The following is a 21582-nucleotide window of genomic DNA, read 5'->3' as shown; positions in this document are numbered from 1 at the left end:
ACACCTAAGGACAATGATGATAAGGAATAATGCTTTGATAAACAAACTCCTTCAAACCAAGATTTGCCATGATAACAACAATTACACAAAATTGATGCGATCTCCTAAGGTAGTGAATGATTTTCATTATTGCAAATATTCATACAAATACCCAATGCTTGCACAACTTGAACAAATATCCACAATCAAACTTAGCCACAAAAACAAGGTTCGGGCTAACTTAACACTGTAGCTTACAATCAACAAACCACAAAAAGTATGAATCAAGGAATTCATCACATATCATTGGATTTCTCCATTATTATCAATGAACTTCAATTAGATTTGAGAAGTAACAAGAAACCATGCAAATTGTAGAAACAACATATAAAGATCCACCATGCTTCAATGAAAATCTTGTATTAATTTTAACAAGTCTTGGCAACAATCTCTAGCTTACTCCTACTCTACTTCTAACTACTCTAATCTCTAGCTATTCACTATTATCCTTTACAAATGAAGAGGATTGAGCCTTATATAGAGGTCACAATTACAATGAATGGCTCTAATTGATTTGAAATCAATGGTAGAGATTACAATATGAAACCCTAATTAGGGTTAGTTATAAATAACTTCCTTCGACCAATGATAAAATCAAAATGTATTCGACACATGTCCTTCCTTGAATGCGAACCAATGAAAAAATAAGGTTAGGTATGTTGAACTATGTGCCTTCCACATGTACAGTTGTAGATGAGTCATGTACATTGAACATGGACATCCTGATTTAGAATCTCCTAATAGGTTGAAGGTGACTAGGTGCCACCTCATCATGCACATCTTGTAGATAATCACAAAGAAGTGTTTTGTGTTGGGGCAATATCTCTTTATACTCAACGTTTCCAATTGCCTAGTGTGATGATGGTGATGGTTCATATTCCCAAATTGCATCATCTTCTAACTTTGATTAACTCTTTTGAAACTATCTGCTTGAAAGATGCATTCCTTGCTATTCATCATCTTCTCTCATTGCCTTCATGATGTCAATGAATGTTAAGGTTGCAAAATCTTCCAACTTGCATATGTGCATCCTTGAAGTTGTAATGCTTTGAGTCCTCATGATATGATTGCATTCTTTGTTCATTTTCTTGCACATATGGATGTTGTCTCTCATCCTTGAAGTTGTAGAACAAGGTCGAGGTTCATAGGTGCCCATGCATAGATTCAATGGTTGGAATTTCATGCCACTCATGTACTGCTCTTGCAAGGTCAAATTTACACATTATGCGTGCATTGGAGATCAAAGACAAGGTCGGAATTGACAAAGTCCCATGTATTGGTGAAGGTTGGGGTTTTGAGGACCTTATGCATTAATCTAACAAAGGCAAAGATCCACCATTCTTGTGTAACAAAGGAAAGTCAAAGTCTCATGTACTTCATGTATAGGTGGAATTTGGGCTACCTCATGTATAAACTCTCAAGATTTAAGTTTCTTCATGTTGTCTAGGCATTAACCCCAAGGTTGGAATTTCACAAATCTCATGCACAAATCAAAGGGGAGATTGCTTATGCCTTTGCATTCCCTAGTGGAGATTTGTAATGCTCTTGCATTGCAAGGTCAAAAATTGCACATGATCATGTATTGACCACCAAGGTCGGATTTTAGCACTATCCATGCATAGGTGAAAAGTTGGGATTCAAGGGTGATCATGTATTGATTGCAAGAACAAGGTCGGGTTTAGCACATGCTCATGCATGATTTCGGAACTTTCGCATGCCTATGTATAAAAGTGGAACTTTAAGGGCTCATGCATGAATTCATCACTTCATACACTTAGAAACTCACAACTTAAGTAAACTTTGCAATGTAACATTAGGGATACAAAGGTCAAATGTATTATTTGGGCGAAATTGCAAGGGGAATTTGCAATTCCACCCTTTGCAATAACTAAAGAAAGACATCCAACCTCACCTTTCAAAACCTTCATTTTCAGTCCTGGACTCATTCTCGGATTTGGTAAGACGAAAACCTTCTCATTCTAAGGCTAAAGACCACAAAAAATGTTGCCAAACGGACACTAGACTAACCAAAATACCTAACCTAGCCAGCCAAAAGAGGGGTCCCCATTTGCAATGGGGTGATGTGTGAAAACGTCACAACAATACTCTTAGCCAATCTTTAATTGTACTTTCAACATTTGGATCAGAGAAACTTCTCTATAGGATCATAAAGGCCACTTATAATTTCAGTCCTCGTATCTCTATCCATGCCAAGTTGTTAGTCTCATAATACTATTCTATTGAAAGAGTTATATTCCATCTTTCATCTTCCATCAATTATTTCCAATATTTCTTTGCCAAACAGTTGGACAAGCCTCTAGGGGTACTCATATTAAGACCAGATACACCCATCCTTCTTAGACTCATCTAGATTTGTGATAACAGATCCTCTTTCTTGAACAATTTGTAATGTCCACTTTTATTTGACCTCAGAGAATAATTAATTGATTAAAATTAAGTTGTTGAAAAATAAATAAATTAAAAGACGACTAATTTTATTTATTTAAAAAGGTCATAAAAATAAATAATTAATAAAATTTTAAATAGTCCTAAGCTTCTTGGTTTTATTTATATTTAATTAAATGTTGAACCTTAGTTATTTAACAAAGTGACTTTATTTTATGTCAACAGAATATTACAAAGTGGGTCACTTTATGAGAGGGAATATTTATGAGCAAAAAAATATTAATATTTAATAAAGTGATTTTATAATGGATATTTCAAGAAAGTTCCAAGAGACCTTTATGAGGAGGTTATGAAAGTTCACCTGATCATTCTTATCTTTGTTATTTTTCTTGGAGAGCTTTGACAGCTTCTACTTTCGGTTTAGCAAGCACTAGGATGAAAACCCTTGGGTTTTCTTCTTGGTTGAGTGTACGAAAAACCAATTCAGCCAACCTTGGTGGATTCCCACAGGATTCATAGGTGTAGATAATGGATTGGATTGGCTTTGGTGGTGCAAGATTCCTCCCTAGCTAATTTGCAGGTGAAATCATATAGGTTTCATACTTGGATTAAACATTTGCACAATTTGTTAAGTCTTGCAGGTAAGACAGATTGTTAAGAGTATTTGAACAGGTTTGTATGCAAGATAATTTATATGAGTATTTGATAAGGATTTCCAGCAGTTGGTGCCATATTTGATTATTGATTTGGAGTGTTGGAATGTTTCATCTCTAGCTGCGATACCTTGCGATTATTGAGGCATGGGTTTAATACATCAATTGTGGGAGTTTATTGCTACATTTGGAGTGACTGGGTAACTCTAATCTGGCCACCATTACTAACATAGCTGGGCGATTGGAATTGAGGTATTTTGGGTGACTGGTTCTTAGCATTACTGGCTGCCAATCTTTTATAGTAGCTGGTTGTGATAGCATGGGTTTTGTGGACATGAGGACTTATGTTAGCTGGGTATGGAAAAATTCTAGGTTACCAAGTTCGCCTCTGGGCCCCCTTGGTACGGGTCCGGGTTTGACTGGGTCCGTGGTATGGGTCCGGTTCGACCAGGGTTTGAAAAACCCAGAGTGGTCGAACCCAGTCGAACCTGGGTGGCTGGGCGGCCCGTAAAGTCAAAAAACAATGCAAATTTAATTTTTTTTTCAATTCCGCCTTGTAAAAAGTGAAAGTTATAACCTTAAAAAGCAGAAAATTAGACGTCTTAAAAAAACAGAAAACTGATGCACGCCATGGAGTTCCGTGTGGGTTTGAAGGTTGTGATTTGGTGTTGGCGGCGGGGGCACTACCCCTCGACCCCGCCCTGTACCGCGACAGGGAGCGCGCCCTGGACGCTGCCCCGGGACCCTGCGAGGGGCGCTGCCCCTCGACCCCGCTGGGGGCGCTGCCCCTAGACCCCCGCAAGGGGCGCTGCCCCTTGCCCCCGTTGGGGGCGTTGCCGGCAAAATCCAGGTCCTCAATTTGAAAAATTAAACTTGGATGTTCTTAGTTTGAATCCATTTAATGATCAAACTTTAAATTGTTGAAAGTTGAAACAATGATACTTGAATATTTTATCATTTTGATATTAGACTTGATGTATATGATGCTGTTATGGTATGATCATGATGCTAGGATTACAAGTTTATGTTGGTTTTGTTGTTTATATGATGCTATGTGACATGCTAATCTTAATTCATGCTTATAGGTTGCATATATATATAATTTACATGTTTTTGTACTAACGAACCCAAACCCCTTTTCAAAATTTTGCCGTACCGGCGTACCGGGTTCTTTGAACCCGAACCGGTGCCCGAACCCGAACCGGTAACTTAGGAAAAATTTATTGTTGGTGACTGAAGATAAAATCCTTTCATTGCTGGGCCCAATCACAAGAGTGCTAGTGTTAAGTTCATTGCAAACCATTTGGGGAAGTGTGGAGGCATTGATAGCCAAGTTTGGCTCAGATGTGAAGGTTTGAAGTTACAAAAAGTCAGTGCAGACCTTGATACCAGGTATTTGTTCATTTTCTTCATTGCATGCTGCTTCAGCTTCTTCAAAGAGTGAACTTGCTGGTCACCAAGAACAGGTCTGAGTCTGATTATTATTTATCACTGTAATCTGCTATTATACAGCAGCAAATTATATGAAAAATCAATGTATTAGCTAATATCTTGGTGCACTTATTCTTATTCTTGAGCACCAAAGTTTGGTTTATAAATATATGTGTTCATTACCATATAACCAGCAATATATCAATAAAGCATTTGCAAATCATAATGCATACCAACTGTTTGATATAATACCCGTCGCTTAAAGTTGGGGAAGAAGTGCAAATTTTTTAGATCAGATTAAGGAAGGGTTTTTACAGGAATTCAGGTTCACTGTCTTGATTGGGTTGCCTATGGCAAAGTACTCAACTTAATCTACCCTGACCTCAAGTCTATTTTTCCTGGCTTAACCCACACACTAATCCTCCATCTCTATCAACTCAACCAAACTAGAGAAAAATCTAACTTCTTTTTCTTATAAGACAAAGTTGGGTTTCATATTTTCATTATGTGGATTAAGCCAGCGTTGTTGTAGGTTGGAGAGCTATTGGAGGTGTTGAGCATCGTTCGGCTATATACCAACATTTGGGAGTTGATCTAGGAGGCATTTGAGAATATTATAAGGGCATCTATCAGAATTGGGGTTACTTTTTTCCCCTGCAAGAGAAACAAGTAAATCAGAAGTCTTCTCACAACTGCACATCCTTAAGTAGTACCTTCTGCAAAGGGCAAGGCAGTGGGTTTGTTTTCATATTTGACCCAAGATATCGTCTTTGGAACCATGTTTGCATTTCATCAAGCATATTGGTGATGAACATTTAAGTATGTCTACAAGCAGTGCAGCATATACAGCAAGATTAAAGTTCACTTATGTGGGATAGAAGGCAATGGTATTGAAGTATGCAGATGTAGTGTATTCTAATGTCATGTGTAAGTATTGGTGAAAGAAAACACTGGTGTGAATGCATGTTAGAATTTTTCTCATGCACCCACACTATAGTGAATACAGTCAATCTAGCTGTGAAAGCAATTTTACTCAAATATTTTAAACACACAGACAATCAGATGATAAATAAATTATATTGGAGACTATAAACAAATTAGAGGAAGTTATTTAAAGAAGAATTCAAAACTGGTCACAGTATATGGAATGAAGATCAACAGATAGAGAAGTACAGATGAAGATCGAAATGAAGATCCCTGAATCTGTAATGTCCCCACTTTGAAATAGAATTTAATAATAAATGATAATAATAAAATTAAAACATTAAAAATTAAATTAAAATATAAAATAATATAATTAAATATGATTAATTAAAAATTAATTAAGTTAATGAAAAGTCAAAAGACATGAAAGGAAAAGTTGCGACTCCCTCAACAATGAGATATAAAAGGGAGAAGAAAACCTCATTTGAGAGGGGGGGATAATTTGGAAATAAGAAGTGCAGATCTGATTATGAAAGGTTGTGTCCCTTTCAAAGGGTAGAAATAATGAAGAGTTGCACTCTTTCAAAGGGTGCTAATGGTGAAAGGGTATGTCTCTTGCCAAAGGGTATACATGATGAAGAGGTGTGACCTCTCCCTCAAATTGAGAGATATAAAGGGAAGGAATCAAAAGCATCTAGTGACATCATCATTGATCAGATCAGATCAGAATTGTTATCAAGTTACAGGCAGTAACATTTGTGTTCTTGGTGGTATGCATGGGGATGTGCTTAATACGTATGCTTAATATATGAAGCTTGATAATGTTATTATGCAGAATTTAATAATACTATTAATATAGACTGCAATACGATGAGAGTCATATTTAATTTCATTACTGTGGCAGACCAGATCTGACGCATGTCAGATCTGTCTGCTTTTACAGCCACAATAGGTAGAAGTGGTGTTATATATATATATATATATATATATATATTCAAATTAGAATAAGGATAATAGATTTATATATGATAATGATGTTAGTAAGATTTATATTGGCTTGATATATATATATATACTTGATTATATTTTCTTAGATTATTTATATATGTGTGTCTTATCTCGTAATCAATCAAAGGAATGAATGGAGGAAGTATGTTAGGGAATTGCAGTTTCCCGGTTCTCCCAAGCTAAGTAGGCCACCCCAAGGGATGGAATTGTCATAGTGGGACGTTCCTGCCTCTTGTGGGCCAAGAGGTGAGTTGTCATAGTGGGACGCTGCGCGCTCTTGGGCTTAGTTGGGTTGAGCAGTTTACAGGCACCCTCTCAAGGCTTTCCTACCAAACTAAACTATGATTGGTTATAGGTAGAAAGACATGTTTATCATTCTTTGCAATATATGTGCTATTAATCCATGTATTTATTTGTCAATTCATAAGTTTATTTAATGAATAGATTAAGTCACTCTCATAATTTGAAAAAATGATAAACTAGATTATGGAATTACTAATTTAGGACGAAATTTAGGTAATCCCTAGTTGGGGACATTACAGAATCCTCTAGCAAAGAGACCTGAGAAGGCTATTGTACTTTTCAAGTCCAAGGGGAATGTGACATATCAAGAATGGTCGAGGTCAATTAACAATTCTGTTACAATTACGTGAAATTGTTGAAGATAAAGGTCAAGGATTAGCTTTAGAATGGTACAATAGCAATCAAACAAAATCCAAAATGAAAAAGAACCCAAACATGCTACTAAAAACTCAGTTGTAATAGATTGACCCGTCAAAATTGCATATTATAGGCCTTTAGCAAGTGATGGGGGGTTTAGAAGAGTGAATTGATATGTAGGTGCTAGACAACACAAAATCCTGATGTAGTTTAAAGCTGGAATAATTTACCTAAAGTTATTGAGATATGCCAACACACTTCCCTCATTACCCATTTGGCTAAAATTTAGCTTTATTCCACAAGTTATCTATTTGAGTTAATATAACCAAGGGTTATGCACACACTTAAGCTGGCTACTCTGTAACCTCATTGACATGACACTATCATGTGCTTAGCTTCATAGCATTTACCATTTATGCATACACAAATTGCTTCCAAATTATTGTGAATTTCCTTTTTGAGCCTCAATGCTTGTTCTAGGCAAGTATACTGCCATAGCTTCATTTAAAATAGTTTCATATGTATTGTCTGTTATGTATTTTTATCTGCACTTAGGCACCGGCACACACCCATTTAACCCTGCAATTCATGTTTCTTTGAAATACATATCCATATTTTTGTCTATTTACTAAATATATGCTAGAATATTGCATATTAGAAATTTCATTCTTACATTTTTTGTTATGTTGAGCTATTAATTATACTTTCAGTTTTGTTTTTATTTAAGGAAAGGAAAATTATAGCATTTACAGATACACAGATTTCTTTTGAATCGATGTCATGTATCATATGTATTGTCTGTTATGTGTTTTTATCTGCACTTAGGCACCGACACACACCCATTTAACCCTGCAATTCATGTTTCTTTGAAATACATATCCATATTTTTGTCTATTTACTAAATATATGCTAGAATATTGCATATTAGAAATTTCATTCTTACATTTTTTGTTATGTTGAGCTATTAATTATACTTTCAGTTTTGTTTTTATTTAAGGCAAGGAAAATTATAGCATTTACAGATACACAGATTTCTTTTGAATCGATGTCATGTTTCAATTTTGAGCCTTTGTACTCATTTTAGTGAATGAAAGATAATTCTCATCTGCCATAGATGCACTTGAAATCGTTACACTTGTATTGCCCTTTCTCTTGTGTAGATACCTGCAATTAGCTGCAGCCATGCAACATTAGAAGTTGCATTTCACTTAAAGGTATATCCATAGTTTGATCTATTTGATAGAACAGATACAAGGATATGAAAAGCACACAGAAAATACTGAGAGGGGGTGGGGTAGGGGGGTCTGAATCAGTATTTTGAACTTTTAAACATATGAAACCACATAAACAAAGAGACAAAATAGAGAGAGCAAACATCAACAAGGAGAACAATAAATTTCATGTGGAAAACCCTTTCAAGTAAAAAACTACGGCAGATCAATAACTTTCATTAACAAAATGGGCACCAACCCAGATTACATAAGTGAGCACCAACTCTCCTTGAAGCACCAACTTCAGTTTTCACACAAATTGTCACGTCCCCTCCTTGATTGCTATATATATATATATATATCCTAAATGAAGCAATTATTATTTATTAATTAATATAATATAATATTTATCAACATGATTATTTGAAATTTATTTATTCATTGAATATTATCATTCAATTAATATTTATTAATATTTATTACTTTAATAATATTCTTGAAATATTCAAATAAAAGAATAAATTAAACATAATTTATATATTATAAATTATTAACATAATTTACATTAGGTCACAACACATGGGAGGTTACTTTATTACAAAGTATGTGATGTTGCTTTTAATTGTGATGTGGGCTCAGCAATTGTTATTTCATTGGCACAAACATCCTATCCAATACATTATGAAGCAATAAGTATTCCATACGTAGAACATATCTCTATATACAGAACCAACATAGATTATCATATTCAGATCATCAAAGATATGAACGATCCCTGTATATTGGTAGAACAATATCTATCATATCTGTATTTAAGTTGATCACGTTGATAATTGATATTTCTTGAGCAATATCAGTTAATGATGAAAATCATTATGAATCAAGAGATGGCGATTAGCATTGTTAAGGGATGATCATTGATGATAGAACTGTGCAATGTCTCAATACCCTTCAGCTATCAAGAAATATTGATCCGTGCAAACATATCAATTTTATTAGTATCAAAGAACCTTCGGCCAGATCAGGATAAGCATCCCTATAAAAGTATGAATAGGCAGACCACCACATTAACCAGTGTCATCAGACATTCTAGTGATGAAGTCTTAGGAAAAGATAGTTATCGATATTATTAGTCAGCACTTATGGTCTGCCTAGAACACTTGTAAAATATAATGGTTTATAAACAATGGCATCGACTCCAAGATGAGAGCATTATATGGGAGCGATTTAAGAGATAGTAATAATGGTAACAATAAAAAGCAGTGACATCTATTATATATTCTTTGGAGCAGCGATTCATTATGAAATATGCAGCTGTGAGAAGTATGTTATGTTGAGTGATTATAGTGATCGCTCAGGCATCAACTTACTATTCTTTGTCATTTCTTAAGAAAATAAAGATTAACTAATGTAGCGATTAGTTGGGAGGGAAAGGTACGATCACCAAGAGTTAAATAATCAGTAACCAAAGGGTGCGATCAACTAAAGATAATGAAGAGTTGCAATGTTCATATTCATATCCCTTCATGGCATATTAAAGGGATATCAAGCATCATTTCAAAAGGGGAAAACAAACTTTCAGGAGAAATATATAGCCCTGCAACAATCAATAAAGGACATGACTCGAGTTCGGAAAAGAAGAGATGGATATTATCTGACAACATCGATCAAATCAGATCAGATCAGAATTGTTTTTGAGTTACACACAGTAAACATCCTTGTTCTTGGCGGTATGCATGGGGATGGCTTAATACGTATGTTTGATATATGATATTTAATAATGTTTTTTTAATGCAGAGTTTAATAGTAATATTAATATAGACTGTTTGATTTCATATGAAGTGGCAGACCAGATCTGATGCATGTCAGATCTGTCTGCCCTTACAGCCACTAGTATAATTGATGCTTTGTTAGGCAGTGGTTGTATTATTATTTATATAATAAATAATTAATAAATAGGCAACTAATAAAGATATAAATGATTTATAGTATAATTTATAATTCATTTATTTGTTTATCTGCATGTTCAAATTAGAATAAGGATTATATATATATAAATACATATACACATATAGTTATATATGTATACTTAATGTCTAAATCAGACAGATAAAAATTTTAGTTTTGGTTCATGTTAAGATGGAATTGCTTTCTAATCAATCTAGTTTAAGTTATAAGTATATGGAAATTGATTAATTATGGTTAAAATAGCCCAAATCCTAGTAGGGGACATTACACAAACTCAAATGCACTGAAACTTATTAACACTTCTCATAATACACTGAGCACTACAATCACCATACAAAAATTACACACATCTTCTTATCTGCAGCAAGTTGAAAAGACAACCAAAATACATCCCACACCAAAAATGAAGACAGTGATTAACAGCAGAAAAATAATCTTGAAAAGCTTAACATGCAGCATACATGCTTGTCTCCATAAAAACTAAACATGGAAGGAACAGATGAGGTATTTATCAATCACTTCAAAATTCAAAATGATTCCCTATTTAATGTTGACGTTACACAGCCATCGTTGGGAATAAGCCACCCCACTCACAGTCAAACGAAAAATCTGCCGTCACTCAAGAAGGATAAATAAACTAATGCGCCGCCAAGAATCAAAGTCTGAAACTGACAGAGTATACAGACACCTGCAGCCATCATACACCAAGAATAATACCATATCGCCTCACTAAATTACCATGTCCAGCAGATGATATTTATTTCACCAAACAATAGCACGGATAAAATATAATTGCCACTAATTAAGAAAATCGCTGACTAGCTTTGACATCAATGACAAAATATTCAACAGAATACACATACGTAGCAACTTCATGTTTATATTTTTTTTATGTCGGGCTACTTATTATAGTTTTCGTATTATTTTTAGGCAAGGAAAATTATAGCATCTGTGGATACACAAATTGCTTTTTGTTGTTTTCAGTTTTCGATTTTGAGTCTTTGAGCTTGTTTTAGGCAAATGAATCAACACATTGTCAAAGCCACATTTAAAATATTTTGATGCCTATCACCTTCTCTCTTGTGCTAATACCTGTGCTTAGCCACAACCATGTAATACTTCAACTTGAGTTTCTTTGAAACATATATTCATATCTTGGTGTATTTAGTCAGACAAATGCAAGATTATGCATGAGTAGCAATTTCATGTTTACATATTTGTTATGTTGGGCTATTAATTATAGTTTCAGTTTACTTATTTTCTAAGTTGGGTTTGTCATTTTAGAGGACACACACATCAATTAGGCTGCTAGGGAGGAAGTTAATATTAAAGTTTTAAACAATGCATACAATATTGCTGTTAATTATTAGAAAGAAGGCAGGCCTTGCCTTATTTATGAATTGATGATGCTCTTTGTATCAATTTTGGTAAGTTTGCTTGAATGGTATTATGATGCTTGTTTTGATGCTAGAGTTGATTTAGTTAATGGTTTTAAACTTATGTGGATTCGTACGTTATTGCTTAATCAATCGGCCTCATAAAGAAAGTCATTTTTAGGGTATAATATTATTGTATCCCCATGCTGCAGATAATATGTTTGATTGGATTGTCATAACATCTCCAGAAGCAGCCTTGGTATTTCTAGAAGCATGGAAGTAAGTGATCTTGTCCATTCTTGAGGTGATAGAGGATATTCTTTTATGTATCTGGGATGTACTACAATATATTACTATATCATTTTTTCTCAAACATCAATATATGTTTGAGTTGCTGTATGAGAAAAGTAGTGAATTCATAGGTCAGGTAACCTATATCTTTTATTACTAGTGAATTCTATTGTCATAAAAGGCAATTATAGACTATCCTGAAAGTTCAATGAGATTTGAGACAACTTTGGGCACTGATGTTAGCTAAATATTAAACAAAACAAAATTACAATGCATTCCATAATAAATTTGGCTTGTCACTGGGGTGTAGATTGGACATACACAGTTAACGGTCACAGGATTGATACCCTGGTGTGTGTAGTGGGACATTGCATGTCATCTAGGGGATTAGTGGACTTGCCCCATGTAGAATGCCTTGCTGCCAAAAAGGGAACTGAAAAGCCCAACACAGGGTCATTGGGTCTCTGACACCCACTTGCTATCCCAATATAAAACAACCACTCTGATACCCACTTGCTATCCCAAAATAAAACAACCAATATATATATATATATATATAATTTTCTTGGTATCATTTGTTTGAGGAGATATATTTAAACTTTGTCTACCCCATTCACTATTCAAAATTACTGGGCATGCTTCTTGTCTAGTGGATTGCTTTTCAAGTCCAAGGGGTCTCTAAATTTCAACTTTTCATTTTCTCCTTATTTGACTGCAAGTTGAGTGGAATCCATGATCATTCATACTAATTGTGGAGCTAGAGACTTGTAACAAGAACCATTCATACTAGAACCAAGAAATTATGGCACATGGGAAGCATGGAATTATTAGAATTGAAAGAAAGGCACAAAAAAGTGTCTTTTTTCTTGTTGTGTGATGCTTTTTTGCATTGTCTCTATTGTTTTCTTTCATTTTTGTTTAAGTTTACCAAAATCTTATGGCTAGTCCAATAACCTTCAATAATCACCCAAAAATATTACTTTATCGAATTGCCTGCTTAGGAGTTTTATGATAAAAAAATAATATCAACTTAAACTAATGAATCAAATGTCAAGCATAGTCCAACAGCTGATGAGATAACAGTAATTCAGCAGCTCCGCTCATACTGCTTTCCTAATTTACTTACTTTCAAGTTGGACACCAAGATATCCATTCCCCATTTTTATGGCCCAATGGATTGGGAAATGTTGGATGCCTGGATTTGTTTCAGGATACAGTCACAGCTCAGCAAGCCACAACAAAGCTGAGCTCCTTATGAACAATTTAGCCCTCACATATTGTCAGTTTCTATCCTTTGGAAGCAACACACCAACCAAAAATTTGCACTTGGATGATCTTTGAAGAAACTATTAGAAAAAGATTGTACCCCCTTGTGCACAGATCGGAGTTATTGGCTTGTTTGTTCTGTTTTTGGCTTGCATTAGTCCAATCAGTTGGAGGTTTAAGAGGTCAATAAGACTCTTCAAATCAAGTTTGTCTAATGCTTTCTATTCATCTTCAGGAGGAGCTAGATGTATTCACCATCAATTTCTTAGAATGTACTTTTCGGCTTGTTTTGAAAGGGGAATGCAACCAATAACTTAAACCTTTCTTTTGCATCCTGGAAGAACAAATATTTCACCCTTTAGAATGCACCTCTGAAGATAAGAATCATTCTTACAGTAGTTCCTCCGCTATGGGTTGGCTAGTGGAAGATTTATCTTTCCTTGTGAAATTTGATTTCCTTTGTTTTGGGTTTTTGAATCCCTCACTTGTTTTTGTTTTTGTTATGTTCTGTTGTCTTCTTTTTCATTTATATGATTGGATTTAACAGTTTGCCATTGTTATTCGCTAAAAGTCTTGTACATATGATTGTTTGGTACATCATCATTGGTTCTTCATTAAGAATTATTAACTTTTTATTAAAGGAAGATGTTTCCTTTTATTTCTCAAGTGCATGCCAGAGAATAGACTGAGCATTCCATTGGTTTGGCATTTCATATTGACAGCTTCTAATGTAGCATCCGACTATTGCTTATCTTCAATGATTGCTTGAAATTGATTTGAGAGAGTAAAATGACTTTCTATTTGTTCTCGAAAAGATGCATGTGATCTTTTTTATTAAATTTCATTGGCCTTAAATTGTTTGGAATTCATATCTAATGCGTTTAGATTTAGTGGTTAGCTTGTGAGCTTATGTTTGCTGGTGATTTCTCTTTTGTCTTTTTTTTAACATATTTGCATTTAAAATCACTTGTACTAGAGATTGTTGCATAGAAGTTGTCTTCATTGTAATATCCCCTGCTGTTATGTAACTGAATTGTGTAGGGAATATTGTCAAACAATTGTTCGATTTCCTGCTGTTCAAGTGACAAGCTGTATAACCTGCGTGTTATGTGGTTTTTTGGACAGCTGTATAATCATCCGTGTTATGCAGATTTGACTTAGCATATGACTGATATGAACTTAAGACTTAATTTAAGAGTATTAACTTCAATAGGCAATGGAATTATGGCTTGCAAAAGCTATTAAATCTTCAAGACAACCTCCTAGGATGAATATGCAATTGTTTTTATGTTATTCTGATGCAAATACACGAGTCTGATGCGAGAAATGCACACCTACAGTAGACTGATATTTTAACAAACAGTTGGCATGCAACTATATAACAACATGTGAATTAGATGCAATCTTATATCTCCCTTTATTAGAAAGTAATGGATTGATTACAAATGACAAAGTAATGGCCAAGACTCTTGGCTTTCAACAAATAGTTTCAGAATGTCTGAGTACAAATGGCTGTCATGAATGCATACATACAAACTGAAAACTCAATGAAACTTAATGCCAAAGAACCTGGAATGTAGCGCCTAGGTTGGTGAATGAAGAAGCAAGCAATATCCTTCCTCTTTGTGCCCTCCTCTAGCCAAATCGGATATTTCTCCAAATTCGCCCCTGCTACAGATGTAAGTGACAGTAATAAATTATTATCAGCTCCTCGTTCCCCTTTCAAGCCACGAACATCATTGTGGAACCTCTCATAAGTGGGCGCCTCAATCTAGGAGGGAACCAATACACCAAAATGGAGATATAAGCAAAATCGTGGGATATGGCAGACTGGTCGAACTTGCTTCAGACCTGATTGACAATCATGAAACCACCCCAAATCACCTTCAAAATACTCCTAGGGAAATCGCCTTGCCTTCCTTAAACAATCGATGCAGATAGAACTCAAATATAGCAATGAGCTGAAGCATACTCAAATCGTCTACCATGATGCTGCCATGAAATCTCAATAAGCTCAAGTATGAAGGACTGAGATATCCTTCACTCTCAGTTGCAACCCTTAGGAGGATCTCTCACCACCTCAGTTATGCGAATCAAAGGGAGGTATCATTCCCAATGATCAAAATTGGCAGAAACCCTTGGCTCCACATTCTTAACTCAAGAGAAGATGTCAAATAACCGATGATCAATCCATGAGGCTTCTCCCCTATTTATTCTTTTTCATACAAGAATCGACCTCCTTCTAGAAGATTCCAATTTAATAAAATAATATTTAATTGCTCCTCTTAAATAATTAATAATTTGCACTTTAGGAAATATTAAAATATTATTATAATATAAAGTGCACACGTAACATCATACATGAGAACTCATTATCTCACCATAAAATCATGTGAAATAAAATGTGAAGCCATAAGTAGCTGCCAAGTCGACCCCCTTATCAACTCCTTGGCCTACGAGGGTCAAATAATAGGCCAACCTCGTGAATGTCCGCGTACTAAGGAGAAGGGGACATTACAGTCCGCGCTCCCCGAAATTGCTTGTCCTCAAGCAATCTTAATACTGGATGTTGCAGAATCTCCTCATTCTCCCAAGTAGCATCCTCAACTGGCAAGTCCTTCCATTTGACCAAATATTCCCTGATGACTCGTCTCCTCAAATGCTTCTTCCTGACATCCAATATAGCCTCAGGTACTAAAATCAACTTACCCTCATCATCCAAGGGTGGTAAAGTCGTGGAAGGAATCACATGATGTCCTAACGCCTTCTTGAGGCGAGATACATGAAACACATCATGCACCCTGCTATCTGCCGGTAACTCAAGCTCGTAAGCCACCTCTCCCACACGCCTGATAACTCTGAAGGGTCCATAATAACGTGGCTTAAGCTTCTCTGCACCACTCTTCTTGAGAGTAGACTGTCTATAAGGCTGCAACATCAAGTACACCATGTCTTCTACCTCAAATGAGCGCTCAACTCTCTTCTGGTCTGCATACTCCTTCTGTTGATTCTGTGCGTTCTGGAAATTCTCTCGAAGAGCCCTCATGATATTCTGATTCTCCTGCATCATGTCTCCAACACTAGGCACTCCGTTGTCACTCATCAACAAATCAAGAAAGTTGGGTGCCTCATACCCATATAAAGCCATGAATGGTGTCATCTGAATAAAAAGGTGGTAAGTGGTATTATAGCAATACTCACAAAGGTATATCCACTTGACCCATTCTTTCTGCTGCCCTGCAATGTAATTCCTAAGATATCCCTCCACCCATTTATTAACGATCTTTGTCTGTCCATTCGTCTGTGGGTGGTAATTGGTACTCAAAGTGAGCTCAGTCCCACAAAGTTTGAAAAACTCCTGCCAAAAATGGCTAATAAACCAACTGTCTCTGTCACTAACAATGCTCCGAGGTAAACCATGAAGTCTGAATATCTCACGGAAGAAGAGCTCGGCTACCTATGTAGTTGAATATGTATTAGTTATCGGAAAGAAGTGGGCATACTTCGTCAAACGATCAACCACCACATAGATGCAATCCTTACCCTGTGCTTTTGGCAACCCTGTAATGAAGTCCATAGAAATACATTCCCGCTTCCTATCAGGAATCGGGAGTGGCTGAAGCAAACCTGCAGGGTATGTGTGGTCCTGTTTATTCTGTTGACAAACAGGACACTTTCTAACATATCAAAGAACATCTGATTTCAGCCCCTTCCAAGTGAACCTCTCACATGTCTGTTGATATGTCTTGAAGTAGTCGGGATGTCCTGCCATAGGTATATTGTGAAAGGTCCTCATCACCATGTTCTTCACCTTCGATCCAGGGGTCAAAAATATCCTTCCCTTGTAAATGATAAGATTTTTCACAACGGAATATTTGTCATCCTGTATTGCCCCCTCAATAATACCAAAAGCCTAAGAGTCCTTGGCATATTCTGCCACAATCAAATGTCTCCAGTCATCTGAAACCTCTGCCATGGAGCTCAAATGTGGACAACGAGATAAAGCATCAACAACTACATTCTGCGTACCTTTGACAAAAGAAATGTTAAAGTCATAAGATTGCAGCTTGCTCACCCATTTCTGCTGCCGATCATTAAGATCTATTAGAATAATATCTCTGTTATATTTGTTTCTATTCTGTTTAATGGTCAATGTATTGTAAATCTTGTATAATTAGATTCTTTCTAATTCCGACGATTGTTTCTTATTAGAAACATCGTTCTTTGTAATTCTATTTAATGATCGGTTTGATCATTTGTAAATACATCTAATTTTTACCAAATACTTGTGTATTATGGTATCAGAGCTTTAGGAGAATTTTTTCGAAATTTTTAAATCCTAATTTCCAATTAGCGGAAATTTTCGAAATTATTCTAGTTCATCCTAAGGGCTTTCGTGTTTTTTCTGCTTCATCTCCTTTTTTCTCCCTTGTGGGTCTGTTTTTGAGGATTTATTCTTCAACCCACGTCGGATTTTTGCAGGGTTTTGGCGACATCTTTCCAGTAGCATGAATCTGAGGTCGTCTATCTTCTTCTGGCCTCCTGCGTTTTTTTAGTTCCGCGTCTGTTTTTCGGCAGAATTTGTCTACAACAATCGCAATTTATTTTTCTCCCATCGTCCGTTGTGTTTTTGGTGGGCATTCCGCGCGATTTCGTCTTTCTACGCAGTTTCATGTTCTGTTTTGGCCGCACAATTTTGTTATTGGCACTAGCGGAAACAAAAAAAAAAAATTCACTCGCAAATATTTTCACATTGCGTCTTCCTGCACCAAGTGTTCGTTTTTTGTTTGCTTGGGATTTGTGTTGCAACCTCCACCTACGCCTGTCTGTCTTTCGCTTGTGTTTTTCTATCTTTCACCTGCGTTTGTCTATGCGGTCTGGGTGTGTCTACAACAGACATTTTTTCGCGTTTTGTACTTTATTGCCGCCTAGGGTTTTTCATGAACCCTCTGTACCTGTTTTGCGGCTAGGGTTTTCTGAAAATTCTGATATCCGGGTTTTTTTGGGATTTTTGAAAACTCATTTGGGTCACTGTCAGAATTTTCTAGGTCATCAACAATCCGTACATTGGAATCTGTGCTGCCAATTTTTTTCAAGATCTATCTTGAAGTCAATGCCTATTTTCTGCCTCTGTTTTCTTGCACGTGTTGCGTTTATGCAATTTCACACGTCTTTTACCTCGATATTCGTGCCATCGTTCGATCAACCAGCTTCGACCTCAGTTTTCAGCAATGACATCTTTGACAAATATTCTACTCCAGGGAAGTCAAAAATTCAATGGTAGAAATTATAACACTTGGAAACAGCAGATGCTCACAATTTTTGAGTATCGCGTTATTGATCAGTTGGTTCTTGGAAAGGCCACCCGTCCCACTACAGCCGGTCCTGAACAGACAAAGTTTGATGAACAAAATCGTGAAGCAGTCATGCTCATCAAGCTCTCAGTGATTGATGATCAGCTTCCTCAGATACCTTCCGACAAAACAGCTGCCGAGATATGGGAGCATCTCAAGACATTGCATGAGACGTCTGATAAGAGTAGAGCCTTCTTTCTGAAAAATATGCTCTTCTCTATTGTCATGGATGAGCACAAATCCCTTCAGGATCATCTCAATCGGATCAAGGAAATCCGTGACCAGTTGGAAGCCATCGACCGGAAAATGGAGGAGGACATGGTCGTGATAACTCTGAAGAGCTTACCAAAGTCCTATGAGCATTTTGTCGAAACACTCAACATCACCTCAACTGATGTTGATTTGAAGTTCGCTGATCTCTGCACTAAACTTTTGCAGCAGGATCAATGGAAGAAGCAGTTCGACAGCGGTAATAGCTCATCCTCTTCAGAACAAGCATTCACAGCTAAATCCTCTTAGAAGGATAAAGGCAAATCACAATCTTTTCAGTCTTCTCAGCAGAAACCCTCTGCTCCGTCATCAAAAGGCTCGAAGAAGAAAAATGTTCAGTGCAATTACTACCATTTGTTTGGTCATATGAAGCTTGAGTGTCGTAAACGCTTGGCTGCACAGGCTAAGCAAAGTGGTTCGCAACTGAAAGCAAATGTAGCAGAGCACACTGAGCAAAGCGAGTCTGCCTTTTATGCCTTCATGGCTAAAAGACCTGCAGACCATGTTAAATTCTCTGCCTTGAATATAGATTAACGTGCCTCATGCCACTTCACTCATCGCCGAGATTGGTTCATTGATTTTCAGCCTTACTCAGATTCAGTTATTTTTGGAGAAGGGGAAGAGTACACCGTTGTCGGAAAGGACAATGTGCAGATTCAGTCCAGAGGGAGGAAATTAATTTTTCTCGATGTGTACTATGTTCTCAGAATGGAACTCAACATTCTCTCAGTTAGTCAAATTCTTAGACATTCTGCTCGGCTCGACGTGACCTTAAGTTCACCTCAATGCAGTATTGTTGACCTCATTTTTGTTTTAAAAAATGAAGGACCATTACATTTTACATAAAAAATTTGTGAAAAAAATGAAAATTTTACTCTGGCATGCTTCCCGAGGCAGAATTTCGACTAATCCTTGGATTGGTTTAATCCACAGTCCATCCTCAAACTACGTTTCAAATTTCGTCACATTCTGGATTCGTTTGCTGTCTTTCCTTCAATTTCGGGTTTTTTATCCCTGACTGCAAGTGGGAAATTTCTCTTGAATTGCAAGTTTTAATGATTTCCATTGTTTTGGTCTTTGTAGGGAAATTTTTGGCTAATTACAAGTGCACTTTATTGAAAAATAAGAACTTGTAATTTGCTTTTTATTTCCCCCTTGATGCTTTTTGGCTTTTTTCAGTTAAAATAGGGATTTTTTGGTTAAGTTACAAGTAAACTTGTAATTCTTTTCTAAAACCCCTACTTTAATGGCTTTTGCTTGTAATAGGGATTTTAAACCCTATTACATATGTGCAAGTGAATTAAAACTTCTTGTAGGGATTTTATTTTCCCTTTACAAGTAATTTTAAACTTGCACATCTCTTTCCAAAACCCGATTTTCTCTATAAAGTGCATTTTTGAAGGATTTTAAACATGTAATTGCATTTTAAAAACCCGATTTTGCCTTGTTGAGGGAAAAGTGACATTTAAAACTTGTTAGGTTGCCCAAAAAACCCGATTTTGCCTAGGAATGAGATAAAGTGCATTTTAAACTTGTTATATTGCCCAAAAAACCCGATTTTCAACAATACATGCAAAATCGAACTTGTTCATCTTTTTCAAAAACCCAACCAGCAAGAAAAATGGATTTGTTGAAGATTTCAAAGCAATTTTTGTGGAGATTTGTTGGAGATGCAAGGCGTTTAGGATTCTTCCCCTATTCTCATGCATTTGCCCACACATATCACGCCATTCTAGGGCTTTGGATTTCTGGTTTCTTGGTGTCAAAAATGCAAACACGTTTTTACCAAAAACCATGTTTTTCTCTCCTAAGTCGCCACGAATCTCCAACCTCCTAAGTCGTTTTTACTTGTTGAGGTAAGGCGTTGAAGTTTAAAGTGGATTCGACCCCTTCTTGGGCCTTTTTACTTGCATTTGGTGCCACGACTTGCTGCAAATAACGTTTTTTCTAAACGTGGCTAGGGTTTGGGATTGTGGTTTGTCTCTATTTAAGAGATATTCTTCTTTCTTCCAAAGATTGATCATCTTTTGCAGAGGCATTTTCAGTTTGAAAGAAGGTATGTTTTCTTGTTTTCTTATTTTCCTTTCTAGTTGTAAATTTGTAAATATGTTGCTCTTGCTCCTAAAATCGGGTTTGTGAGAGAGATTTTCCCCCTTCATAAGCAATTTTTGAATTGCATTGATCTTCCCCATTTTCCCTCTTTACTTGTATTCGGGATTTTGGCCGAAAATCATTGTTCTTCCCTTACGAATAAAGAATTTAACCATTTTTGGTTAAAATTCCAAGTTGCAAAGATGTGAAATGCCCATCCTTTCAAAATCGGGTTTTAAGAACCGGATTACATGTTGAAAGTTCTTCCCATTTTCATGAAAATGACGTTCCTGGTTCTTCCCATTTTTATCCATTCATGTCACCCATATCCATTCTTTCCATTTTCGTCATTTCCTGCAAGTCTAATTCTCATTTTCCACCCCTTTCCCCATTTGCAAATTTACAAGTGTACCTGCATTCGGGTTTTAAAAATCCAATCGCATGTATGCTCTTTCCAACTTGTATATTTGCAAAAATTTCTCCAAGATCCGAAATTGGTCAAAGTCAAGATTCCCCCATTCCTATTTATTTCCCTTCTTTCACTCACAAAATTGTGAAGTGCAAGAGTCGAAGTTCTTCCCATTTGAAGAAGGAAAAATGTTAGTTGCAGCTGAATATGATGTTGCCTTAACAC

The 21582-nt window shown here is 36.1% G+C and overlaps 1 protein-coding gene across 5 annotated transcripts in view; it reads left to right on the top strand.

Annotated features, from left to right (window-relative positions):
* The window catches only part of LOC131063011 (uroporphyrinogen-III synthase, chloroplastic), a 142712-nt gene that overhangs the window by 53236 nt on the left and 67894 nt on the right, over positions 1-21582 (top strand). For all 5 annotated transcript variants that reach the window (XM_057996770.2, XM_057996769.2, XM_057996767.2 and 2 more), the window contains exon 4: positions 11889-11955. In XM_057996770.2, coding sequence (XP_057852753.2) covers positions 11889-11955 — 67 coding nt within the window. The remainder of the gene's footprint in view (positions 1-11888; positions 11956-21582) is intronic.

This window comes from Cryptomeria japonica, chromosome 2, assembly GCF_030272615.1.
Source record: "Cryptomeria japonica chromosome 2, Sugi_1.0, whole genome shotgun sequence".
Taxonomy (NCBI): Eukaryota; Viridiplantae; Streptophyta; class Pinopsida; order Cupressales; family Cupressaceae; genus Cryptomeria; species Cryptomeria japonica.
Note: the sequence above shows the minus strand (reverse complement) of the source record. Positions and strands in the feature narration are given on the sequence as shown.